The sequence below is a fragment of the Mobula birostris genome, chromosome 4 (genome assembly GCF_030028105.1).
Source record: "Mobula birostris isolate sMobBir1 chromosome 4, sMobBir1.hap1, whole genome shotgun sequence".
NCBI lineage: Eukaryota > Metazoa > Chordata > Chondrichthyes > Myliobatiformes > Myliobatidae > Mobula > Mobula birostris.
This window is the reverse complement of record NC_092373.1, coordinates 176,862,860-176,890,677: the sequence shown is the minus strand read 5'-3', so window position 1 is coordinate 176,890,677 and position 27,818 is coordinate 176,862,860. Positions and strand designations below refer to the sequence as shown.

Genomic DNA, 27,818 nt, shown 5'->3' with positions numbered 1-27,818 from the left:
TCAAGATTTAATTTTTGCTTGCGTCAGCAAATGTCTTCATTCAGAGGATGAAACACTGCTAACACAGTGTTGAAAACACATTCCAGCGGGTTTCACAATGACTGGGCGGAATCGGATCTGCTGATTGTGTCCACCGTTGTCTGGGTTTATTTCTGACTCGCAGCAACTCGGTTTTTGATTTGCACATGTAATTTAGTATGGATGGTACAGGATATTACATGCACTCTTACTGGGAATGGTAAAACAGAGATTAAATTACAGAACCAGCAGTCAAGAGCCATTACCAGAGTTCAGATAAAGAATACAAATCCTGCCTTGGCCACTGGGAAACTAACTTCAGGTAAAGGTGAGTCTGTGGTGAGGAAGGCAAATGCAATGTTAGCACTCATTTCAAGAGGGCTAGCATATAAAAGCAAGGATGTAATGTTGAGGCTTTATAAAGCACTGGTGAGGCCTCACTTGGAGTATTGTGAGCAGTTTTGGGCCCCTTTTCTTAGAAAGGATGTGCTGAAACTGGAGAGGGTTCAAAGAAGATTCATGAAAATGATTCCAGAATTGAATGGCTTGTCATATGAAAAAAGAGTTTGAGGGTTCTGGGCCTGTATTCACTAGAATTCAGATGAATGAGGGGTGACCTTATTGAATTCTATCGAATGGTGAAAGGTCTTGATAAAGTGGATGTGGAGAGGATGTTTCCTATGCTGGGAGAGTCTAAGACCAGAGGACACAGCCTCAGAATAAAAGACTGTCCTTTTAGAACAGAGATGAGGGGGAATTTCTTTAGCCTGAGAGCAGTGAGTCTGTGGAATTCTTTGCCACAGGCAGCCTTGGAGGCGGAGTTTTTATGTATATGTTTAGGCAGAGGTTGATAGATTCTTGATTGATCGGGGCATGAAGGGATACGGGGAGAAGGCAGGACTGAGTGGGAAATGGATCAGGCATGATGAAATGGCAGAGCAGATTTAATGGGCCAAATGACCTAATTCTGCTCCTATATCTTATTATGGTCTTAAATAACTTGGATGTGAGAGGCTATTAGTAAAATTTTCTTGATGAGACTACCAAAATCTAATTCATTAATGGTTTTACCTGAAATCTGTATAGATCTGGCCTACCTACAGATTCCAGACCCACAACAATGTGACTGACCCTTGTTTTCGACCCTTGACTTTACAATTCTTGTTTGCTTTTCAGTAAGTTCTTCTAATATACAGAAACAAACTACAACAAATTCAGAGAGGATCAAATTATAGACATTTATTCACTTGAAGGGAAGCTATTCTACACATTATCATCTGGAAATAGCTTCAAGCATAGCTCAAAGCACTTTTATACTTTTTATTTTTACAGAGAACAGTAACTAATTACATTTCATAACATTCCTCCATTATCTACATCTTTATCTGGTTCCTGACATTTGTTCTTTACAGGCTGTGTCCTGTTTACCTCCACTGACAAAACATCTGCGTCTCCACCATAAAACATACATTTTCCTGTAATAAAACACACATCTTGATAGCGCATACACACACACAGACTTGTAAGCTCCCACTCAAACCAACAAAGCACCATGAGATTTCATAGGTTCCATTTTGTCACATTACATTTTTACAAAAGTTACAGGGCTGCAGATATGTTTCCACACAATCCACCTTGATACGACCTTGCACCTTATTGTCTGCCTGCTCTGCACTCTCTCTGTAACTGAAACAGATTATTCTGTCCTTTTATTATTTATTGAGCTACAGTGTGGAATAGGCCCTTCCAGCCCTTTGAGCCACACTGCCCTGGCAATGATCGAATTTAGTCATAGTGTTACTTTGTTGATCCCGGGGGAAATTGGTTTAATCCTACCCTAATCACAAGACAATTTACAATGACCAATTAACCTACCAACTGGAACATCTTTGGACTATAGGAGGAAACCAGAGCACCCCAAGGAAACCCACGCGGTCACGGGGAGAACATACAAACTCCTTGCAGGCAGCTGCGGAAACTGAACCAGGGTCACCTGTCCTGTAAAGCGCTGTGCTAACTACTACGCTATCATGCCACCCTAACCACTACGGTCTGCTACTGTTTTCCCTTGTACTGCCTGAATGCACTGTTATATTGAAATGATCTGTATGGATGGCATACCAAATAAGATTTTCACTGTACCTTGATTTATGTGACAATAAACCAATTTACCAGTTCACATATTTGCCACTCTCACCCTCAAGAGCAACTTGGAATGGGTATTAAATGAAAAACAGAAGAAATGTTTCAGCTTATTCTTAAAGAATACAGCTTTGCACCTTACAGTTATTGCTGCCTCCGACCTAGAGAACCAATAAAACATCTATTTTCCCTCCAATGCACGAAGCAATAACTGCAAACTGTGAAGTTGTTTTGAACACGCAGAATCTCCCCATTTCATCACAGTACTGCTGCCTCTCGTTCACATTCTGATCCATAATCAAATCCAAACAAAGATCCTGTGTCCTTTATTTCATCTTGTTGAACACAAACTGCTTTAGTGAACAGGCAGTGGCTCAATCCACAGATAAACAAACTCAGATGTAAAAAATAAATCATGATTTGCATTAATTAATGGATTAGAATATTTGAGCATTCAGCTTAATCAGATACAGTGTGGTGGGGTGAGTGAAGAGAATGGAGGTTTCTAAAGGATAGCAGATTGACTCATGCACACCAAGCTGATTTCCGTTGTAACTCCACTATCAGGCAGAGAGTTAGCCATTGTAATTTTTCCACATATTCATTTCCAACCTTAAAAACAAACCAATTTAGTTACACTTCTATAAGATCTCAATGTGTCCTTGGACCACCTCATGGCACACTGTGATCAGCAGACTTGCTTCCAGGCAGGCACTGCATTACACAATTTTTAAAAGGTTTTAAGATTAGCTTTATTTGTTACACATTGATCGTAATACAGGTTTTTAGTGAAATGCGTCATTCTGCACCAACGACCAACACACTCACAGGATTGTGCCAGTACCTGCCCACAAGTGTCGCCACACTTCCAGCGCCAACACAGCATGCCCACAACACACTAACCCTAACCATACGTCTTTAAAATGCAAGAGAAAACCACAGCGCCCAGGGGAAACCCACACTGCAGGGAGAATGTACAACTTTCTACAGACGGGGCTGGAATTGAACCCCAATCGGTGATCACTGGTACTGTGAAGTGATTGCACTAACCACTATGCCACCCTGCATCTTGTTTCCCTTATGAGTTTATTTCCCAATATCAATTCATCATGAATGTGAATTCATGGCCAGATAACGCTACAGGTCTAGACCAGCAACTAAGGAATTTTTAAAAATTAGTTCTATAGAAGTTTCAAGCCCTTGGGTTATCCTAACACACACTTGAGAGTGAATGAAATATCTTAAGGTATAGTCTGCATCATAATGTACCCAACTTTTACACAACAAATTCTTACTTGTGATGAAGGCCACAATTTTAACTTTATTGATGTTGATTACAAGGTAAATATTGACCAGAACATTGGGGAGATTCTGTTTTCTTCTTCAGTACAGTGCCACATGCTCTTTTACATCTGGCATACAGCAGACAGGATTTTAATTCAAAATCTTAAACAGACAAACACAGAATATACGATGGCCCTGTTCATAACAAGCCACGGTTACAGCTGAAATCCTGCTACAAAAAGCATGAATAAAAATTCATTAATGGTGAATATCCCACAGCTGCTTGTAGAATTTTGTTGTACAAAATAAAATGATTGCAGCAGTCACAGAAATAAAATACTTAAATGACTACGAAACCTCTTGGGACATCCCGAATTTTGTACAAACTAAACTTCCCTGACTTCATCGCATCATCATCCCCGAGACCTGACATGGTCGTTCTGTCAGAAACCTCGAAGCAGGTGGTCATGGTAGAACTGACAGTGCCTTGGGAAGACCAGATTCAAGAGGTGCTTGAGTAGAAGAAAGCCAAATACCAGGAGCTGGTAGAGCACTCTCAGAGACAGGGGTGGAGGGCACGATGTGAGCCTGTAGAGGTGGGATGTAGAGGCTTTGCTGGCAGCTTGCTCTGCAGAACCTACTCTCTCCTCGGCATTACAGGGACTGCAAAGGGAAGAGCCATCAGGGCCGTCAGAGAGGCTGCAGTGCAAACCTCCAGACGGCTATGGATCAAGAAATCATGAACCAATGCTGGTGGGACAAAAGCCAGTGATCAGCCCTGGCTGGGACGCCTGGGTGAAGGTGTCTGAAACTGAAAGACCCAAAACACCCGATGACCACAGGTTACATCACTGATGATGTCAGCCCAGCGCATCCCAGGATTATTTCAGCATCTTTCCCACATCTTTGACAAAAACAATTTCCCAGTATTTGAGCCTGCAGTTGACTTTCACCACTGTGCCCTTGTCCAATAGTACACTTAATCTTGATCAGGATCCTCTATTCCCACATCATTAATGCTGGGCTTCCCCTTATTAATCACTGATCTTAAAAGGAAGTTATTCAGAACATTATGCTTTTTTTTAAAAAAGTGTCTCGTAGCTTGCAGCAAGTAGATGTGCATTCTATGAATCGGCTCCAAAATAAACAAACTTTACAACACCGTATACCTCAGCAGTACAAGAATGTAAACTTGATCTTTTTATGTTTTTTTTACAATAGAACCTCATTTCAACTCAACCTAACCACCCACTGTCTATGTGTGACAACTACTTACCAAATACTGTCTATGGATGGCTAGTGTTGTCTGATCTCATATTCAAGCCAAGTTTACTTTGCCCATATATATCTGTCAACCAATTATATTTTATAAACTCTTCCTAATGGTCCCGATGATGTTTTCACCATAACTAAGCTAATTTAATAATGTACACCATATAAATAAAAAGGCTCGTACACCCGGAGGCAAGTCAGTCATCTGACACTCAACTTCCAATTACTGAGGCTGAATTGCTCCCCTACAAGGATTCTGAGGCACATCCTTTCCCCAGGTGGGTGGTACGATAGCATAGCGGCTAGTGCAATCACTTCACAGTGCCAGCAATCACTAATCAGGGTTTGATTCCCGCTGCTGCCTGTAAGTTCTCCCTGTGACCATGTGGGTTTCCTCCCTCACCCTTAAGACCTACGGTTAGGGTTAGGCTTAGTAAGTAGTGGGCATGCTTGTTGAAGGGACTTGATGCAAACGATGTATTTCATTGTATGTTTCCATGTACATGTGACAGAGAAATCTAATCTTTAATCTCTAAGTAGCCACAAGTGGCCACTCATGACAAGAAGGGGCAATTCTATAACTACATTGGCCAGAGGACAGCGTAACAGGCAGTACAGAAGATTGGTGTGATGGTAGAAGCCACACAGCAGAAGATTTTTGTTGTGGTAGGCAGTGACTTGAGAAGAACATGAAACAATTTGAAAGCATCAGCAGAAGTAAGAGGAAGAGAAAATGTAATTCCATGAAGCATGTACTGCTTTTGAGAGGCTGCTCTCTGTTTCTGTTCAGATGTACACTTTCTCGAGACAACTTCATACTCCATGGAGCTCCTCATGAATGGCAAACTTTCACATTGCCATCATCATCATCATGTGCCATACTCTGCCAGAGCCTCAGCGACCACTTTCCTCCACTGCGATCTGTCGGCCGTCAAACCTCTTGCATCTCTGGCAGTGAGGCTGGTCCACTTCTTGATGTTGTCGACCCAGGTTGTCCTCTGTCTGCCTCTGGAGTGGTTTCCTTCTACTCTGCCTTCAAGCACAGTGCACTCCAGTGTGTCATCAGTGCTTGAGATCTGTCCAAAATAGCAAAGTTTCCTTTGGATAACGGTTTCCAGAAGTATTGGTTTCATTCCAATCTTTTCTAGGATGAAATTGTTGGATCTCCTTTCAATGTATGATGCCCAGAGGATCTGTCTGTATGTCCACATCTCAAATGCTGTCAACTTCTGTTCATCAGCTGCTTTTAGGGTCCATGTTTCACAGCCATATGGGGTTACTGGCCAGACGAGACTCCTGAGGAGGCGTATCTTGGTGTCAGTGCTCACAGATCTATCTTTCCCAGATGTTCCAGAGTTTGGTAGTGTTTGTGCCTGCCATTGCTAGCCTTCGCCTTATTTCCTTGCTGCATTCGTTTCTGTCATTTAGTTCTGCACCAAGGTATATAAAGGAGGACACTTGTTCGATCTTGTCACTTCCGATGTAGATGTCAACTTGAATTGCAGTTTTGCTTATCACCATAACTTTGGTCTTTTTGCCATTTATCAGCAATCCAAATTCAGCAGAGACTTTTGCAACATCATTGAGTAGTGCTTGTAGTTCTTCTGTTGTGGCTAGCAGGGCAGTGTCATCTGCGTATCTCAAGTTACTGATGGTTCTTCCTCCAAGGCACAGTGAATCACAATTCACACGTGCTAACTTTTGCTAACTCAACTGAGGAATCGTCCCACACTCTTATTCTGTGGTTTTCCTCTCCTGTGCTCTACTCGGAGGCCATGTGCTGAAAATACATTCAGGCACCTCTCAAAAAAAATTTAAAACGCAGACAAAGATAAACACTGGGAGTAGGCCAATCAGCTTGCGAATCAGGCCTGCCCTTAATCAAGATCACTGTACCCATTATGTTAATAATACAATTAACATAATGTACAGTGAGTAGACAATTCTCCATTCCATGATAAGAATTTTCTCCCCAGTTTAGTCCCAAATGGCCAACTATTTATTCATCCGCTGGTTCTAGGCTTCCTCCCTGCATCCAACACATCAAGTTCTGTAAGAATCTTACAAGTTTTAAACTTGCAACGCTCAACACTCTAAACTCAAGAGAATGCAGCCCTAACCTACTTGATCTCCGCTTACAAACCTGCCAGGACTGGTACCCTTATGACAAATACTTCTTGTGTTTCTATGGTAGTGATTCTTTTTTTGGTAAAAAGACCAAAACTATACACGATACTCCAGATGCTGCATGGTCACACAAAGATCCTGTATAACTACAGTAAGACATCTTTAAAATATACCTCTTGTAATAAAGACCAACATACCGTTTGCCTTACGAGTAGCCTGCTGCACCCACACATTAGCTTTCAGTGACCTGTGTGCAAATCACCCTGGTTTCTTTGAGTGTTGACCTTTCAAAATTATTAACTATTAAAAAAGGATATTGTTTTTCTGTTTTATTCTTTTTCTACTTTTAAACATTATCGTCATACTCTTGCCTACTCACTCAGCTTGTCTCTGTTCCCTGTAAAATCATCTCCTTGCCTACTACTCACATTGTAGCATCAACAATACGAGTTGCTCCCCTTCACCAAATCAAAGTTCAAAGTAAATTTATTATCAGAGTACACCCTGAGATTCATTTTCCTGCAGGCATACTCAGAAAATCCATAGGACAGGATCAATGAAAGAGTAAGAGTACAAAAGACAACAAACTGTGCAAATGCAACTATAAACAAATAGCAATAAATAACGAGACCATGAAATAACAAGATAAAGACCCCTTAAAGTGAGATCATTGGTTGTGGGAACATCTCAATAGATGAGTTTAGTTATCCTCTTTTGTTCAAGAGCCTGATGGTTGAGGGGGTAGTAACTGTTCTTGAACCTGGTGGTGCGAGTCCCAAGGTCCTTGCACCTTCTACCTGAAAACAGCACGTCCTGGCTGGTGGAGATCGCTACTGACGGACGCTGCTTCCCTACAATAACACTTCATGGAGATGTGCTCAATGGTTGTGAGGGCTTTAATACTGGGCCAAAACCACTGGCTTTTGTAGGGTTTACCGCTCAAATGCATCGGTGTTCCCACAGTCAGTCAGCACACTTTCCACTGCATGTCCATAGAAGTTGGCAAAGTTTTTGATTTCACAGATAGAGATCAAACACCAAATATTTTTCCCTCCATTCTCTGAAATACAGACATCATATTTATCCACCGATCCATAGGAACAACTCCAGAACCATTAAACATTTGGAAGATAATAACCAAAGTGATAATTGCTTCTAATCTTTTTACAAAATTCTATTACTCAGATCACCAGTTTTTAATCTCACCAACCTCTCCAGTACTAGTTTTTTTTTAGGTACATTTCCCCTTAGTTCCTCATTTTTCTAGATACTTGCTTCTCTAATATTTCTGACAGGATTCTTGTATGTTCTTCCATGAAGACAGATACAAGGAAATTATGTAAATCCCTCTTCTACGTCCTCATTCCCTTAGTAATTCTCCCATCTGATTCTAAGGGCTATACCTGCTGTATGCTGCCAAAGATGAATCACTAACTGGAAACTTTACCTTTTGCCTATCTGGACCTCTTACCAGTTTATTGCAGAGTAGCTCACGTTTGAACTGCCTATATTCTAGCAGCTTTGTGTATTTAAGAGTTATTGAATTAATACACTGCTGACGTTATCTGCTTTCAAAGTAAAATTATCATGTTCAAAACAAAAAATGTTCAAATACTCAGCAAGCGGGAAGATGGGGGGGGGAAGAGTTGTGGAGAGATTAGAAAATATACTGATACCTCATCTTCCCACTCCCACCCACAAACTCACAGAAATTGCAAGAATACAATATGTTAAGGCCCCTTAAGACAACCTGGAACAATTGTGAATCCCAACAGAGGTCAATGTCTACTGCCTCTGACCAGAGCCCCCGTCCGATCCTACCTCTCAGCAGCTCTCCCCAACATCTCGCCAACCCTAACCTAACCACCAACGTCCTCAACCAGCTCTCGGGTCTGGAGTTCCTACACTCTTCTCCTTGTTCTCTGACTATTTTCCCAACTGCACTAACCCCCTCCCTGCTCGACCCTCACTCCTCACCCAAATGCCCGGCTGTTCTGCCCGACGCCCAGACCCCAGCCCTCCCTTCCTGTCCAGTTCCCACTCCTCACCGATTTGCCCGGCCCTCGCCCCTGCCTCACCCGCTGCCCTCTAGCATTCTGGCTGTCTTTCACCCTCCCTCTCACCTTCACTTCCACCCCAACTTTTCAACTTCCCACGTCTCACCCTCAACTCTCAACATCGGCCCCCACCCAACTCTAACTCTCACTTCAAACTCCGCATCTCACCCTCACACCTCCCAACCTCAAAAATCACACCCTCATCTCCTACCCCTATAACCCGACCTTACTCCCACCACCACCACCCTCCATCTCCGTCAGCCACTCACCCAGAAGTTGTCCCTGAAGCGTGACTCCCTCATCGCGCCTTTTGGTGCAAACTCTCCGCTGATCCAGTGGGCTGTACCGTGCCCCACTCTATCGCTCCCGATCTCCTCCCGGCTCGGCTCCCGCACTCCCCGACAGAACAGCCGCACGCAGGAGATTCCCCTGGGTCCTACCGCCCGCTCGCACACTTCCGCCATAGGTAGGCTTGGATCCACGTGATATTTCTCGGTTCTGTCTGTCTGTCCAGCGAGGAATGCCTCTGAGCGGTTGAATGATTTTCTCTTTTGGGGCAGTAGACAGCATTTGGGCGATCCCATGTTACAGCAATAGCAACATCATAAACTCAGTTTGAGAGGGCATACTCGCATGTCCATTTTTTTCTGACAGGGTTGGGAGAAAAAAAAATCACGTCTGGATCTGAAGACTATTAATATCGCGTTTCTGATAATTTTGTTACAACCCATTCAATCAATTGTGCCTGCGTTACTATCCAGCTAGTACCACACAACTGATCCATTAAATTTTTTTAAATATACTTATTTAAATCTTTATAAAAACTCCCTTTGAGAGTTATTAGTGAATCTGCTTCAAACGGACTGTTAGGCATGGCACCCTAGGTTATAAGAAAAATCGTCTCTATTTCACGAAATACCTGTCGTTTGTACTGTTTATCGTTTATATTTCATATTATTGTATAATTTATAGTGTTTTATTATGCATTGCACTCTACTGCTGCCGTAAAACGAATTTCACGACATATGTCAGTGATATTATGTGATATGTTGAATTCTGATTTTGGTTACAGGCCTTCTTTAAAATTTGTTCATGAGAGGGACACCACACCCACCGAAAAGACCAACGTTAATAGCCCTTTACTTGGTGTTCTTGCAAATAATGGTCTCTTAGACTGTCGCTATAGTTCGTTTGATAGGTGAAGGTTTGACCTTGAGACAAGTCGAGAGGGGAGATCCAAGCAGACAGTTAAGATCCTGTTTGAGTTTGACACTATCGCTATGAACCTGCTTCCTGTGCTTCTATGTTATTTGGGTCACAGGTCTGCAAGCTGCGGTGGAAAAAGCATTATCAATTATCTTCAATATAAGACATAAAGCTGCAAGACTTAGGAGCAGAATTAGGCCATTTGGCCCATTGAGTCTGCTCCAAGTATTCAATAATGGCTGATTTATTCACCCTCTCAACCCCACTCTCCTACCTTCTCCCCATAACCTTACTAATCAAGAATCTATCAGCCTCCGCTTTAAAAATACCCAATGACTTGGCCTCCACAGCCATCTGCAGCAATAAATTCCACAAATTCATGCCCTCTAGCTAAAGAAATTCCTCCTCATCCCCATTCTGAAGGAACATACTTCTGTTCTGAGGCAATTCTCTCTGGTCCTAGACCATTATTGGAAACATCCTCTGCATGTTCACTGGAGGAACTCAGCAGGTCGGGCAGCATCCGTGGAAAAAGATCCGTCGACATTCCAGCCCGAAAAGTCGACCGATCTTTTTCTACGGATGCTGCCCGACATGCTGAGTTCCTCCAGCGTGTTGCGAGTGTTGCTTTGACCCCAGCATCTGCAGGTTATTTTGTGTTTACTCTGCACGTTCTCTCCGTTGAGGCCTTTCAATTTTCGGTAGGTTTCAATATGTGCTGTTGATAGTACAAACTCACTTGCAGTGTAACATTGGTGGAGAAAGAATATAGGTTTAAGGTAAGAGGGGAAAGATCTAAGAGGAACTTAAGGGACACTTTTTTTGTGTGAGGGGTGTGGAATCAACTGCCAGGAGAAGTGGTTTGGGCAGATGCAAGAACAATTTTTAAAAGATCATTGGACAGTTGGAAAGGTTTAGAAGGCTATAGGTCAAATGCTGGCAAATGGGGCAAACTTGGTCAGATTCAGCTTTGTTTATTTATCACATGTACATCAAGACATACAGCGAAATGCACCGTCTGTGCTAACAACCAACACACCCAGGATGTGCTGCGGGGGGGTGACACAGACAGGCCTCCACACATTCCGACCCCCATACAGCATGCCCACGATGTTCAGCAGAACAACACCAGCAACATATCAAAACAAGACAATAACAGCAAAAACAAACCCCTTCCCCCCCACCCCCCCCACCCCGCTCACCCTCTCACCCCCACAGACGGATCTCCAACCCAAGGACAGGCTACCTCCGCCAGTCAGATGGCCAGTGCCTGGTTTCACTGGCCCCGGAACGTGTGGTCACACTTGCAGGCTGCCCCCAGCACGTCCTTAGCCTGTGCTCGTTGCTAATGTAAATGGCCCGTTTCGTTGTATACTTCGATGTTCATGTGGTAAATAACTCTAAACACAAGGAAATCTGCAGATGCTGGAAATACGAGCAACACACACATAAAAATGCTGGTGGAACGCAGCAGGCCAGGCAGCATCCATAGGAAGAGGTACAGTTGACGTTTCGGCCTGAGACCCTTCGTCAGGACTAAAAAATAAATCTAAAACTGGATTTGAATCAGAATCGGTTCATGCCATTTACCAAGTTTGTAGTAGTTCCCTGTGTGAGGTAGATGGGAAGTAGAGCAGCTGACCCAGGGTTCATGGTCAGCAATGGGCAACCTCTGCGGTAGATGTCCTCTGAACGCAGCCTGCACCCCAGTCTGTCTCCCTCATTCTGAACTTCTAGCTTGGAGCTGATCTGGTCTCTCCCAAAGTTCAAGGTAAACGTATACGTCACCACTGACATTAGTGTTTTTGCAGGCATTTATAAGGAAATAAAGAGGTACAATAGAAACAGGGCAAAATTTTAAATAACAAAGACTGACAAACAACTAATATGCAAAGGTAGTCAAATCATGCAAATAATAAAATTTAATTAAATAATACTCTGTTTGTAGCGCCCTTGATAGTGAGTTGTGGAATCATTTGAGAGTTGAGGTTGAGCCGGTTCAGGAGCCTGATAGCTGTTGGGTAAGACCTGTTGCTGAACTTGGTGATGTGGGACCAAAGGCTCCTGTACCCTCTGCTCGGTGGTGGTAGTGAGAAGGCAGCAGAGCCTCAACGATGGGGTTCCTCCCAGGTTGGAAATGCACAGTGAGAGCGATGAGATGTGAGAATGGCCAAATTAAATCCCAATCCAGAGAGAAAAAAAAATCTTTGACAGTTGGCAGCATGAGAGGAAGTGAGCAGCTGAAGCATGCTAGGATGAAAGGACTTCATTTGATGGGGGACATTGTTGCTTGCTGTTCAGATCAACAAGAAAGCAGCCTGGAGCAGAATAGTTGAGGATACTAAGTCATAAAAAGGTGGGGAAGTACTTCTGTTTTAAATTCCCTCACTGGAGTTCAAAAAGAAAATGCTAGTGGTTTTGATTCAAACCTGACTTCAGTCAATGACTTCACTCAGTACACTAACACAATAACTTTGGAGAAAAGGTCAGGACTATAAAAAGGGTGCAATACTTAATCCTTTAGATTCCTTGCCAGGAGGTATGCTAGTGCTATGGGGAAGGGTTTAACCTAATTTAGCAGGGGAATGGGACTCAGAGTAAATGTTCTTCCGAGCAGGGAGGCAAGTCAAACATAGAAGGAAAATTAAATCGTCTAGTATGCTGAACATGTATAGGCATGAGGAATGCTGCACAGACGGAGGCATGGTGAGGTACCTGGGAAGAATACAAGGCAAAATATTATTTTAATGGCATGAATTCTGACTAGTAGAACAGATGAACTGAGTGTTGAATAGCACAGAAGAATATCATATTAAAAAGAAGGAAGTATTAGATATCTCAGTAACCCAGATGATGAGATGCATTTTAGGTTGCTATAGAAGGTGAGGGAGAAGATTTCTGGGTTCAGAGAAAGATCTTTAAACCTTTAACACAAGAGATTCTGTAAGTGCTGGACAATTTGTTGTATCGTATTGCACTGTACTGCTCCACCAAACAACAGATTTCACAACAGTGATTCTGATTCTAGAGTAAAATGCTGGAGGAACAGGCAGATAAGCTGCCAACGTTTTGGGCTGAGACCCTTCAGCAGGACTGGAAAGGAAGGTGGTGGGTGGTGGGGAAGTGAAGGTAAGATAGGAAGGTGGGGGGGGGGGAAAGGAGTACAAGCTGGAAGGTGATAGGTTAAGCAAGGTGGGGGGGGAGGAGTACAAAATGGAAGGTGATAGGTTAAGCAAGGTGGGAGGGGGAGGGGAAGGGAGGTGATAGGTAGAAAAGGCAAAGAGCTGAAAAAGAAGGAATCTGACTGGAGAGGAAAGAGGACCTTGGGAGAAAGGGAAGGGGGGGGCACCAGGAGGAGGTGATGGGCTAGTGAGGGTAAGAGGAGAGCCAGAGTGCAGAATGAAAGAAAAGGGGAGAGGAAAATATTACCCAAAATTAGAGAAATCGATGTTCATGCCGTCAATTGTACACTACCCAGACAGAATCTGAGGTGATGCTCCTCCAACCTGAGAGTGGCCTCATCATGGCAGTACAAACCAACGTGTTGGATTGGGAATGGGGATTGAAATTAAAATGTTTGGCCACCCACGATCTTGCTTTTTGGGGATGGAGTGAAGGTGCTCATCAAAGTGGTCCCCAATCTACCTAGCCTTTTTAAACTTTTGCTGGCCATAGGTGAAGTGTCAGATTAACTGAGGATAACAAAGGTGGTAACTTTATTTGAGAGGGTGTGGTGGATGCAGGAAACTCCCAAATACCTGGACAAGCACTATCCATAGCTAGTACAAAGAAGTCTAAGGATCAAGTAATAAGAAGCAAGATTAGTATAAATTGGTATCTGATGATCATTTGGCCAGAAGCCTTTGCTGTATGACTTTGTTAAGCTGTATGTTAAAATCATACTGAATGACTTTAACGTTCTCTGATTCATATTTTTAAAGCTCCTCATTCCTATGAACTTCAGTCATCATGCCTGCACTTGTTTGTCCTGTTCCTTCTCCGACTGCTTGGAACCACAGTCCAGGTCTTCAGCCAGCCTATTCCAAAATACGCTGCAATCAGTCTGGGGCTTACTGTAAGTTTAAGCTTTTTCAGCCATTAGCACAACAATATTCACAGGGGTAGACCTGCAAATCTGGCTGGCTTTCAGGCACACCTTGTTTGTACAATCTTGACTATTCAAACACAGCGGTTAAGTTTAAAGTCCAGCTAAGTGATAAGATTTTACCTGCAACAGTGCTTTTGCTGAATGTGCTTTTTTATAACAATACTGTTGTCTTATCCACTTCTTGAATTAACACCGCAGTTACAGGACTCAAGGTCAAAGCTACTGAAAGACTCTGGTGCTGAGCATGTTCCCTGGGTGCAGAGGGTTTCCACTGTGTTGCATCTAGAATGATGCGGGAACCGAATCAACAGTCTTCTAAACAAATGCTACATTTGTTTATATTCATTTCACCCAGCGGCCTCAATGACTACAGACCGGTGGCATTGACCTCCCACATCATGAAGACCCTGGAAAGACTCATTCTGGAGCTGCTCCGGCCTATGGTCAGGCCACACTTAGGTCCCCTCCAGTTCGCCTACCAGCCCCGACTAGGAGTTGAGGATGCCATCGTCTACCTGCTGAACCGTGTCTACGCCCACCTAGACGAGCCAGCGAGCACTGTGAGGGTCATGTTTTTTGACTTCTCCAGTGCGATCAACACCATCCGCCCTGCTCTGCTGGGGGAGAAGCTGACAGCAATGCAGGTGGATGCCTTCCTGGTGTCATGGATTCTTGATTACCTGACTGGCAGACCACAGTACGTGTGCTTGCAACACTGTGTGTCCGACAGAGTGATCAGCAGCACTGGGGCTCCACAAGGGACTGTCTTGTCTCCCTTTCTCTTCACCATTTACACCTCGGACTTCAACTACTGCACAGAGTCTTGTCATCTTCAGAAGTTTTCGGATGACTCTGCCATAGTTGGATGCATCAGCAAGGGAGATGAGGCTGAGTACAGGGCTACAGTAGGAAACTCTATCACATGGTGTGAGCAGAATTATCTGCAGCTTAATGTGAAAAAGACTAAGGAGCTGGTGGTAGACCTGAGGAGAGCTAAGGTACCGGTGACCCCTGTTTCCATCCAGGGAGTCAGTGTGGACATGGTGGAGGATTACAAATATCTGGGGATATGAATTGACAATAAACTGGACTGGTCTAAGAACACTGAGGCTGTCTACAAGAAGGGTCAGAGCCGTCTCTATTTCCTGAGGAGACTGAGGTCCTTTAACATCTGCCGGACGATGCTGAGGATGTTCTACAAGTCTGTGGTGGCCAGTGCTATCATGTTTGCTGTTGTGTGCTGGGGCAGCAGGCTGAGGGTAGCAGACACCAACAGAATCAACAAACTCATTTGTAAGGCCAGTGATGTTGTGGGGATGGAACTGGACTCTCTCACGGTGGTGTCTGAAAAGAGGATGCTTTCTAAGTTGCATGCCATCTTGGACAATGTCTCCCATCCACTACATAATGTACTGGGTGGGCACAGGAGTACATTCAGCCAGAGACTCATTCCACCGTGATGCAACACAGAGTGCCATAGGAAGTCATTCCTGCCTGTGGCCATCAAACTTTACAACTCCTCCCTTGGAGGGTCAGACACCCTGAGCCAATAGGCTGGTCCTGGACTTATTTCATAATTTACTGGCAATAATTTACATATTACTATTTAACTATTTATGGTTCTATTACTATTTATTATTTATGGTGCGACTGTAACAAAAACTAATTTCCCCCTGGGATCAATAAAGTATGACTATGACTGTTTCAGTTCCGAACCACTCTGGTGATTTTTTTTTTCATCTAAAAGCTTCTTAAAATCTGCCAAAAACCTACCCACAGGTTAGATTACAACTGGGAAGAGGCAGTGTTCAGACTCTGCTCCTGCTTTGTATCCTACACACAGATGTTAACTCAACCCACTGGCTCTCATCTGTCAGACTCTTCAGACCCATGTGGCTGAATTGAAGAGATTGTCTGAACATGGTCAGTTGGGTAATAAGCTTAAAGATGCACTGAGAGATCACTTAATTTGTGGAATCTTACAAGAAAGCATTCAAAACTGGCTCCTAACTGAAGCACAGCTTTCATTTGAAAGAGCAGTTGATTTTGCTGTATCAATGGAAACCACAGACAGAGACTCAATTGAGTTGCAGTCAGCGTGAACAAAACTGCAACATCTGAAAAGAAACTGGCCTGGCTGGACAAATTCTGTTACATTTGTGGCAGGAGCTCACATACACTAGACAAATACAAGTTTAAAGGTAAAACTTGCAGAAAATGCAACAAAGTAGGTTATATACAAAGAGCATTTCGGGCTGACAAAAATAAATGGACTGTGGAGAGAAGAGGGAAAGATAAAAAGTCCAAGTTGCAGTTTCAAAAAGAGCACTAATCTGCATGCTGCTGATGAAATATCTGATAATGATGAGAGTGACAAAGGACTGCATAGCCTTGAGATTTTCGATGTGAAAACTAACAACAGACAAGTAATATGGCTTTACACCAGAAGTGAATGGCAAGTTAATTAAACTGGAATTGGATACTGGCTTGGCTGTTTCAATCATTTCACAAAATAAGCCTGAACAGCATTTCAAAGATACTAAACTGAAGCCTGCAGATATCCCCCTAAGAACTTACACTGCAGAAAAAAATCATTTCTGTGGGAATGACATTCATAACAGTGAAATACAACAACCAACAAGCTACTTTGAGCTTGTACGCGTTAAAAACAGGAGGAACAAAATTGTGGGGGGGTGTAATTGACTGAGACAACTACAACTTGATTAGAGATCCATCCACTATTTGCATGTCACATCTCCTACAACTGAAAGCGAATTAAGAATGGTATTGGATGAATCCACAGCAGTGCACTGGAAAACTGAAATATATCAAGAGTTTTATGAAAATGCTGTTACATGAAAATGCAGCTCCCAGGTTTTGCGAAGCTGTCCAGTTCTTTATGCCATCCATGATGTGGGCTAGATCACATGAAGCCTGAAGGAATTCTTTCCAAGGTTGAGTGGAGCCCATGGGCAATACCAGTGGTCCCAGTAGCCACTTGTTTTGTTATGTCTCCCCCCTCGCTATGGAAAGTGGACACCTCCTTTTCCCTTATTAGGGAGAGAGAGAGAGCCTGTGGTATGTCAAATTACTGGGTGAACGAGTAATCTTTGGGGTACTGCAAGTTCGTGTCTTTATTGATGCTTTGCTGCAAGTTTGAGTGCTCAGTGGGGGGTGCTGATAATTTTTTGCTGGTGAGGGAGGGGGTCGTTGCTTTGCTGCTGCTTATGCGTGGGAGGGAGAGCTGTGGAGGGCTTTGGGGTTCTAATATTTAACTGTCATTCAGTCTTTGGGGCACTCCTCTGTTTTCATGGATGTTTGCGAAGAAGAAGAATTTCAGGATGTATATTGTATACATTTCTCTGACATTAAATGTACCTTTGAAAATTGAAGATCTATTTATCTTCTGATTCACAGAAGCTCACAACCTTTATAACACCATATGGATGCTATGCCTTCAAGAGACACTCTTTTGGCATCTCATCAGCCCCAAAACTCTTTCAGATGAGGATGAGGATGAACCAAACAACACACACAAAATGTTGGAGGAACTCAGCAGGCCAAAGAGTACAGTCGACATTTCAGGCCAGTTTGGAGGGACTGGAAGGAATAGTCTGCCACGTGGAAATATATTCATCTTCAGAGGCTCAAGTGAGGAACTTGACAAAAGAGTGGAAGCTGCCTTGGAGAAACTGAAACAGGCTGGGATCACCCCGAACAAAGGAAATGTGATTTTGCAAAGTTGGAGGTGAAGTTCTTAGGCCACCATCTGCCCTTAGAGGGAGTGCAGCCAGATTCAGACAAACTGGCAGGAATTCGGAACATGGAACAGCCTACGAATGTATCACAGTTCCGCAGTTTCGTTGGCATGGTAAACCAACTGGGAAAATGCATTCCAGATTTGGCAGAGTAAACAAAGCGACTGCATGACCTCGTTTCTCAGAGAAATGGCTGGGCCTGGGATGCACCACAGAAGGTCATTCTCATCACTTAAAGCAGACCTTATCTCTCCACCAACACTGGCGTTTCTTGATCTGAACAAAGCAACCAAGGTTACTTAGAGTGTTAGGCTTTAGATGTTTCAGAAAGAACAGGGAGGGAGGCAAAAGGGGGGGGGCATGGCACTGCTGATCGGAGATAGTGTCACAGCTGCAAAAAAGGAGGAAGTCATGGAAGGATTGTCTACTGAGTGGGTGGAAGTTAGAAACAGGAAAAAGTCAATAACTCTGCTGGGTGTTTTTTATAGATCACCCAATAGTAACAGGGACATCGAGGAGCAGATAGGGAGACAGATTCGGGAAAGGTGTAATAATAACAGGGTTGTCACGGTGGAAGATTCTAATTTCCCAAATATTGATTGGCATCTCCCTAGAGCAAGGGGTTTAGATGGAGTTTGTTAGGTGTGTTCAGGAAGGTTTCCTGAAACAATATGTGGATAAGCCTACAAGAGGAGATGCTGTACTTGATCTGGTAATGGGAAATGAACCTGATCAGGTGTCAGGTCTTTCAGTGGGAGAGCATTTTAGAGATAGTGATCATAATTCTATCTCCTTTACCACAGCATTGGAGAAGGATAGGAACAGACAAGTTCGGAAAGCATGTAATTGGAGTAAGGGGAACTATGAAGTTATCAGGCAGGAACTTGGAAGCATAAATTGGGAACAGATGTTCTCAGGGAAATGTATGGAACAAATGTGGTAAATGTAATGGGGATATTTGTGTGGAGTTCTGCATAGGTACATTCCAATGAGTCAGGGAAAGCATGGTAGTCATGGTGTACAAAGGCTGTTAAAAATCTAGTCAAAAAGAAAAAAAAAACTTACAAAAGGTTCAAAAAACTGAGTAATGATAGGAATCTAGAAGATTATAAGAAAAGCAAGAAGGAGCTTAAGAATGAAATTAGGAGAGCCAGAAGGAGCCATAAGAAGGCCTTGGCAAGCAGGATTAAGGAAAACCACAAGGCATTCTACAAATATGTGAAGAGCAAGAGGATAAAATGTGAAAGAATAGGACCAATCAAATGTGACAGTGGAAAAGTGTGTATGGAACCGGAGGAGATAGCAGAGGTACTTTGCTTCAGTATTCACTATGGAAAAGGATCTTGGCGATTGTAGGGATGATTTACAGTGGATTGAAAAGCTTGAGCATACAGACATTAAGAAAGAGGATGTGTTGGAGCTTTTGGAAAGCATCAAGTTGGATAAGTCTCCGGGACCAGATGAGATGTACCCCAGGCTACTGTGGGAGGTGAGAGAGGAAATTGCTGAGCCTCTGGCAATGATCTTTGCATCATCAATGGAGACAGGAGAGGTTCCAGAGGATTGGAGGGTTGCGGATATTGTTCCCTTATTCAAGAAAGGGAGTAGAGATAGCCCAGGAAATTATAAACCAGTGAGTCTTACTTCAGCGGTTGTTAAGTTGATGGAGAAGATCTTGAGAGGCAGGATTTGTGAACATTTGGAGAGGCATAATATGATTAGGAATAGTCAGCATGGCTTTGTCAAAAGCAGGTTGTGCCTTATGAACCTGATCGAATTTTTTGAGGATGTGACTAAACACATTGATGAAGGTAGAGCAGTAGATGTAATGTATACGGATTTCAGCAAGGCACTTGATAAGTTACCCCATGCAGGGCTTATTGAGAAAGTAAGGAGGCATGGGATCCAAGAGGACTTGCTTTGTGGATCAAGAATTGGCTTGCCCATGGAAGGCAAAGAATGGCTGTAGACTGGTCATATTCTGCATGGAGGTTGGTGACCAGTGGTGTGCCTCGGGGATTTGTTCAGGGACCCTTACTCTTCGTGATTTTTATAAATGACCTGGATGAGGAAGTAGAGGGATGGGTTAGTAAATTTGCTGATGACACACAGGTTGGAAGTGTTGTGGATCGTGTGGAGGGCTGTCAGAGGTTACAGTGGGACATTGATAGGATGCAAAACTGGGCTGAGAAGTGGCAGATGGAGTTCAACCCAGATAAGTGTGAAGTGGCTCATTTTGGTAGGTGAAATATGATGGCAGAATATAGTATTAATGGTAAGACTCTTGGCAGTGTGGAGGATCAGAGGGATCTTGGGGTCCGAGTCCATAGGACATTCAAAGCTGCTGCACAGGTTAACTCTGTGGTTAGGAAGGCATACGGTGTATTGGCCTTCATCAACCGTGGGATTTAAGTTTAAGAGCTGAGAGGTAATGTAGCAGCTATATAGGACCCTGGTCAGACCCCCTTTGGAGTACTGTGCTCAGTTCTGGTCACCTCACTACAGGAAGGATGAGGAAACTACAGAAAGGGTGCAGAGGTTTACAGGGATGTTGCCTGGATTGGGGAGCATGCCTTATGAGAACAGGTTGAGTGAACTCGGCCTTTTCTCCTTGGAGTGACGGAGGATGAGAGGTGACCTAATAGAGGTGTATAAGATGACAAGAGGCATTGATCTTGTGGATAGTCAGAGGTTTTTTCCCAGGGCTGAAATGGCTAGCACGAGAGGGCACAGTTTTAAGGTGCTTGGAAGTAGGTACAGAGGAGATGTTAGGGGTAAATTTTTTATGCAGAGAGTGGTGAATGCGTGGAATGGGCTGCCGGCAGCAGTGGTGGAGGTGGATACAATAGGGTCTTTTAAGAGACTCCTGGATGGATACATGGAGCTTAGAAATACAGAGGGCTATAGGTAACCCGAGGTAATTTCTAAAGTAAGGAAATGTTCGGCACAACATTGTGGGCCAAAGGGCCTGTATTGTGCTCTAGGTTTTCTATGTTCTAAGGTCTCAGCAGACACCTCTTCTTTGGCCTAGAGGGAGTGCTCATGCAATGCTGCAGTGGGGTGTGGAAGCCAGTGGCATCAAGAACAGCATTATGCCCAGATGGAAAAGGATTTGCTCGCTCACATTTGGCCTTTCAATGCTTCAGCTGCTCTTGATAAACACTAAATTTATACATGAAACAGACCACAAGCCACTTGTCAGACTCCTCAGCTCCAAACACTTGGATGACTTACCTCCACATCTGCTAAGATTCAGAATGAGGTTTATGCAATAAGCCTCATTCTGAATGAGGACTGTTATGACATTGAACATGTCCCTGGCGCATCTTTCACAACATCAAACACTCTGCCAATGATGCCATGCAAAAGTAAGTGGACAGAAGCTGACTCCACCCTCCTGGAAGGTACCAACATCGACTTAGCTCAGGTACGTGAAAGCTTTCCTGCATCCCAGAGTAAACTGGATGAAGTTGACACTGAGTTGAAAAAAGGACCAGGTCATACAACACTGTGAGCAGAGATGGCCAGCTGTTCCAAAAGGAGTTCATGAACTCAGATCTTACTGGCTTCAAAGAGACACACTCACCATTCTCGATGGTTTGCTGCTAAAGGCTTTCAGACTCATCACTCCTGCTTCTATGCATGCCAAAATCATCAGTCAAATCCACCAAGGACATCAAAGCTTTGAAAAATGTCACCTAAGAGCCAGGCAATCTGTGTGTTAGCCTGGTCTGAGCACACAGCTAGAGGTTATGTAAAGCAATGCGAAGCATGCAGAAAACTGTACAAAAATCATGCTGAACCTCTCTGTCCCACAGAATTCCTGGACTTTCCATGGCAGGTTGCAGGCATAGACATTTCTGAGCTGAAAAGAGGCAAATATCTTCTCACTGTGGATTACTACTCATCGAATGCTGTCACTTATCCCTGTAAGCGCAAGTGCTACACCTGTCCCTACACCTCCTCTCTTGCCACCATTCAGGGCCCCAAACAGTACTTCCAAGTGAGGCAACACTTCACTTGTGAGTCTGTTGGGGTCATCTATTGCATCCGGTGCTCCCGGTGCGGCCTCCTCTACATTGGTGAAACCTGACACAGATTGGGGGACCGCTTCGTCGAGCACCTCCGCTCCGTCCGCCAAAACAGACAGGATCTCCCGGTTGCCACCCACTTCAACTCTGCTTCCCACTCCCATTCAGATATGTCCATACATGGCCTCCTCTACTGCCATGATGAGGCTAAACTCAGGTTGGAGGAGCAACACCTCATATACCGTCTAGGTAGTCTCCAGCCCCTTGGTACGAACATAGAATTCTCCAACTTCCGGTAATTCCCTTCCCCTCCCTTCCCCTATCCCTATTTCACTCTGCCTCCTCCCCCAGCTGCCTACCATCTCCCTCTTGGTTCCGCCTCCTTCTACTACCCATTGTGTTTTCCCGTATTCCTTCTTCATCTTTCCTGCCTATCACCTCCCTGCCTCCCCTCCCCCACCACTTTATCTTTCCCCTTACTGGTTTTTCACCTGGAACCTACCAGCCTTCTCCTTTCCACCCTCCCCCCACCTTCTTTATAGGGCCTCTGCCCCTTCCCTCTTCAGTCCTTATGAAGGGTTCCGGCCCGAAACGTCGACCGATCTTTTCCATGGATGCTGCCCGACCTGCTGAGTTCCTCCAGCGTGTTGTGAGTGTTGCTTTGACCCCAGCATCTGCAGATTATTTTGTGTTATCGAATCCTGAGGTGTTCAAGCTGTCCTCTACATCCTTAGCAGCAGTTATACAGCATCTGAGAGCTGTGTTCGCTTGTCATGGAATACCAGAGACACTTGTGTCAGACAAATGTGCACAATTTAGCTGCTCAGAATTCAAAGCCTTTGCTAGGGACTATGAGTTCAAACACCAGACAAGCAACCACAGTACCCAGAGGCAAATGGAGAAGTGGAACGGGCAGTGCAAACTATTTAGAGTCTCCTACTGATGGCAAAAGCCCCCTACAAAACACTGTTAACTTATTGCTCCACACCTCTTGTGAATGGCTACAGTCCATCAGAGCTGTCAATGGGCCAGAAACACTTTGTCTAAGTCCAGGAAGTGAGATTCGAAAAGGGAAGGAAGAATGGGCAGGCTTGTTCTCTGAGAAGCTTTGAGACAACACTTCATGGGGAAACGAAGAGCGTGCATGATCTCAGACACGGCGCAAAATTGTTGTTGCTGCTCAGGAGTGGGGATGCCGTCTGCGTTTTAGACCAAACCACCAAAGGAACAATAACCTGGCAGCATGCACCACAATCGTTTCTGTTCAGAACATCACAAGACGAAATCAGGCGGAATGGATGTGTGCACATGCACCTTCAAAGTCCATGAAAGGTGAAGAAAGCAATAGAATGGCCTAATCCTTACGACGAGGACCACCTACCTGAGGTGGACGCACCTGTTCAAGAACCTCCAACCACTCCAACATTTCCAGGAACCTAAACCAGATATGGTTGTTCATCTGTCCCACCACAGAGATATACTCCATAGCATAATAGCTTAAGACAAATGACTAAAGAGGCAGAATTATCCTTTCACTTTGCTGGAGAGTTCAGGTAGTCTACCTTGACCTCCTTTAGATTTAGTATTTTTAAAAAGAATTCTACTGTTGAAAGCATTTCACGAAATGAGACTGTTCTTAAAAAAAGTTATTGGTGAAAAAAGGAGGAAAACAGAGAGAGAGAGACTGTTAAAAACAAAGAGAAAGACAGTTACAATGTTAGCATTCTTTTTTACTATTTATGTAAGGAACATAAGTTACGATTCAATGGGTAAAATGAACTGAATCACTCAATTTCAGTAACTAGAATTTCAATGCAGTTCTATAGACAAGAGGTACATACCTAGTATTTATATTTTTTTCAAGGAGGGGAGATGTGGTGCTAGTTAATAGTGTTATTCCTGTGCCACTCAGTTAGCACTCCCACATGGGAGAAGTTCACAAGGAGGATTATCAATAAAGTTCCGTTGAGTACCCTGCATGCTGGCAGCCAGGTGTGCCCTGCACTCTCCCTCAATAACAAACACAGTATGGATGACCTCATTGTTGCCAGCAAGGATGACAAGGAACATCTCCAAAACCTTAAGAGAGTATTAAAAAGGTTACAAGATTATGGGCTCAGAGCACAATGTGGCAACTATGAATTCTTAAACTGAGTATCACTTACTGCGGTCACATTATTGATGCACAAGGATTACACAAGTGTGCTGAGAAAACTCAAGCAATATTGGATGCCCCAAGGCCAAAGGACACGTCACAGCTGTGGACGTTTTTTAGGATTTGTCAATTACAGTAACGGTTTCCTGCCAAACTTGGCTACTATGCTCCACCCTTTGAACTCATTACTGCAGCTGAGGAAGAAATGGCAATGGACGAAGCAGTGTGAGGTATCTTTCAAAAAGTTAAAGGAAATGGTGACATCAGACACTGTACTCACACATTATGATCCACCTCATCCAGTAAAGTTTGCTTGTGCTTTGAGAGGTTGGTCACGACTAGAATCAATTCCTACCTCAGCAAGGACCTGGACCCATTGCAATTTGCCTATCACCACAATAGTTCTATGGCAGGTGCAATCTCAATGGCTCCTCACATGGCCTTAGGTCACTCGGACAAGACAAACACCTATGTAAGCATGATGTTCGTTGACTATTGCTCAGCATTTAATACCATAGTCCTGATCGATAAGCTACAGAACCTGAGCCTCTGTACCTCCCTCTGAAATTGGATCCTCTGCTTCCTAACAAGAAGGCCACAATCTGTGTGGATTGGTGATAACGGTGATTGGCGACCTCGCTGATGATCAACACTGGTGCACCTCAGGAGTGCGTGCTTAGCCCGCTGCTTTACTCTCTCTATATCCACAACTGTGTGGCTAGGTATAGCTCAAATACCATCTATAAATTTGCTGATGATACAACCATTATTGGTATAATCTCAGATGAAGATGAGAGGATGTACAGAAGCAAGATATACCAGCTAGTGGAGTGGTGTCACAGTGACAACCTGGCACTCAGCATTAGTAAGACCAAAGAGCTGATTGTGGACTTCAGGAAGGGTAAGATGAAGGAACACATACCAATCCTCATAGAGGGATCAGACGTAGAGAGAGTGAGCAGCTTTAGGTTCCTAGGTGTCAAGATCTCTGAGGATCTAACCTGGTCCCAACATATTGATACAGTTATATAGACAATAAGACAGCAGCTATATTTCATTAGGAGTATGAGGAGGTTTGGTTTGTCACCTAAAACACTCAAAAACTTCTACAGATGTACCGTGGAGAGCATTCTGACTGGTTGCATCAGTGACTGGTATGGGGGGGGTGGTGGGTGGTGGTTACCACACAGGATCAAAAGAAATTACAGAAAGTCGTAAAATTAGTCAGCTCCATCTTGGGTACTAGCCTCATAGTATCTTAGACATCTTCAAAGAGCGGTGTCTCAGAAAGGCAGCGCCCATTATTAGGGATCCTCATCACCCAGGTCATGCCCTCTTCTCACTGTTACCATCAGGTAGGAGATACAGAAGCCTGAAGACACACACTCAGCGATTCAGGAACAGCTTCTTCCCCTCTGCCATCTGATTCCTAAATGGACATTGAACCCATGAACACAGCCTCACTTTTTCACATTATTTCTGTTTCTGCACTTTTTAAAAAATTTAGCTATTACACACACACACACACACACACACACCCACCCACCCACCCACCAATGTAATTGATTGGTTGATTTATTCTATATTATTATGTATTGCATTGTACTGCTGCCACTAATGTTATAAATTTCATGACATGTGCTGGTGTTACTAAGCCTGATTCTGATTCAGATTCAGTGACACTTTGCCTTATGGTACAGGTGCAGTCATGTCACATGTTGTGAGTGATGGAAGTGAATGCCCCACAACCTTTGCATCGTGTGTCATTACCACTGCAGACAAAAATTACACATAGATTGACAGAGAGGCATTGAGTCTGGTTTGGGATGTAAAGCATTTTAACTAGTACTTTCGTGGTAGAGGGTTTACCCTCATTACTGATCATCAGTCACCAGTGTCATTTTCAATCTACAGAAGTCGTTCCACTGACTGCAACAGTGCGAATGCGGAGATGGGCTCTGTTTCTTAGAGGACACAATTGCAAGGTCGAATTCGAGAGGACAACTAATCATGGAAATGCTGATGGATTGTTCAGTTTACCATTGGAAAAGGAAATACATGGAACATTTACAAAAGAGGACACTCCTCTTGATATATTCTCCCTAATGCAAATCAAAAGTCTCCCCGTTACAGCAGAGATCATCACAGGGAAACCAGAGAAGACCCCACTCTGTCTCAGGTCTACACAGCACCCCAATATGGCTAGAACGTGCAGCAGAAATTCCAGTTCCCCCATTTTTACCCATGTTGAGATGAACTTGCCCTTGATGGAGATTGCCCTGTGCAGGGATTGAGAGTTGTTGTACCATCCAAGCAGAGAGCTAAAGTGCTGGAGGAGCACCAGTACACACTAGTCAAGATTGACCAGGCATGGTCAAGATGAAGGTATTGGCTCAAAGCTTTGTCTGGTGGCCTGGTTTAGATCAATGCTCAAGCAGCTTGCCATGCACTGTGTGGGATGCCAACGCATCCAGAAGATGCCAAGAGCTGTGCATCCCCATCCATGGGAATGGCTTGCATGGTCCTGGCAAAGGATTCCTGTGGATTTTGCCAGACCATTCATGGGCACAAATTTCTTGCCAGTAGAGATGCAGCTACAAAGTGGCCAGAAGTGTTCCCAATAGCTTCCACTACAGACTGGCACACCATTGACATTTCTTCTCATGAACCGGTGGTCCAGAACACTTAGTGACAATGGACCACAGTTTGTTGCAGAACAATTTCAGTTATTGCTGAAAATGAATGGAATAAGACATATTACATCTGCACCCTACCATCCAGCAATGAATGGTCTGGTGAAATGTTTCTCCAGAGTCTAAAGGAAGCACTGTGAGCAATGTCAGCAGTACACACCACACTGACACTGAACCAGAAGCTCGCCAAATTCCTCCTTGTATATCGTAATGCAGCACACTCCACAACCATCAACCCATTAGCTTTGCTGTTCCTGGGTTATCCCTTGTGTTCACGCTTGAATATCCTCAATTCCAATCTCAGAAGAAGTATGGAAGACAAACAGCTGAGACAAAAGGCGTTTTGATGTTTCACTCCTGGACAAGCAGTTCTGCTGGGGATCAAAAGTAGATACTTGGAAAGATTCATGACAGAACTGGACCACTCTCCTGCAGAGTGGAGGTTGTGCCTGATATCGTCTGGAAGTGACACATTGATCAGCCAAGGAGAGCAGAGTCAATTGTTAGAGATGACATCTGTCCAGAGCTGTCAGAACCACTTCCTGCAGTCCCAGAGTCAACGGCTACAACCACCTCAGAGGAGGCCCAGGGCATGAGTTTGTTTCGCAAGTCTCGCTGGCCATACTGAGGGACCCCCTTGTCAGGAAAGACATTATCCCACAAGAGTAAGAAAGCTTCCACAGTTATTAAATCTTTTGGCCTGAATGTGGCAATTTAAAAATTTACAATACTGTGTATAGTAGTTGTATTATGTAGGATACAGCGTATGCATTCTCAACTGAGTTGGAGTTTATAGCTAAGCAGGGAGGAGAAACTTCAGTAATATTTGAGTAATCTTGTAAATATGATTAAACATTCTTGGCTGTTCGTACAATCCATTATGTTTATATGTAAAATACATGAGTTGCATATGTTATGACACCACCACGTGGTGTGTGTCATCTCGCTTAAAGTAAAAACAAAGTAC

The 27,818-nt window shown here is 43.8% G+C and overlaps 1 protein-coding gene and 1 long non-coding RNA gene across 4 annotated transcripts in view; one reads left to right on the top strand and one right to left on the bottom strand.

Moving 5' to 3' along the window:
* Positions 1-9,366, bottom strand: part of pstpip2 (proline-serine-threonine phosphatase interacting protein 2) — a 136,920-nt gene extending 127,554 nt beyond the window's left edge. For all 3 annotated transcript variants that reach the window (XM_072256583.1, XM_072256586.1, XM_072256584.1), the window contains exon 1: positions 9,170-9,366. In XM_072256583.1, coding sequence (XP_072112684.1) covers positions 9,170-9,364 — 195 coding nt within the window. In that variant the 5' untranslated portion in view covers positions 9,365-9,366. The remainder of the gene's footprint in view (positions 1-9,169) is intronic.
* On the top strand, positions 167-27,818 carry LOC140196794 (uncharacterized). Its single transcript, XR_011885812.1, has 4 exons — positions 167-346; positions 14,048-14,181; positions 17,632-18,085; positions 26,073-27,818. It is a non-coding gene; the product is annotated as an uncharacterized lncRNA (long non-coding RNA).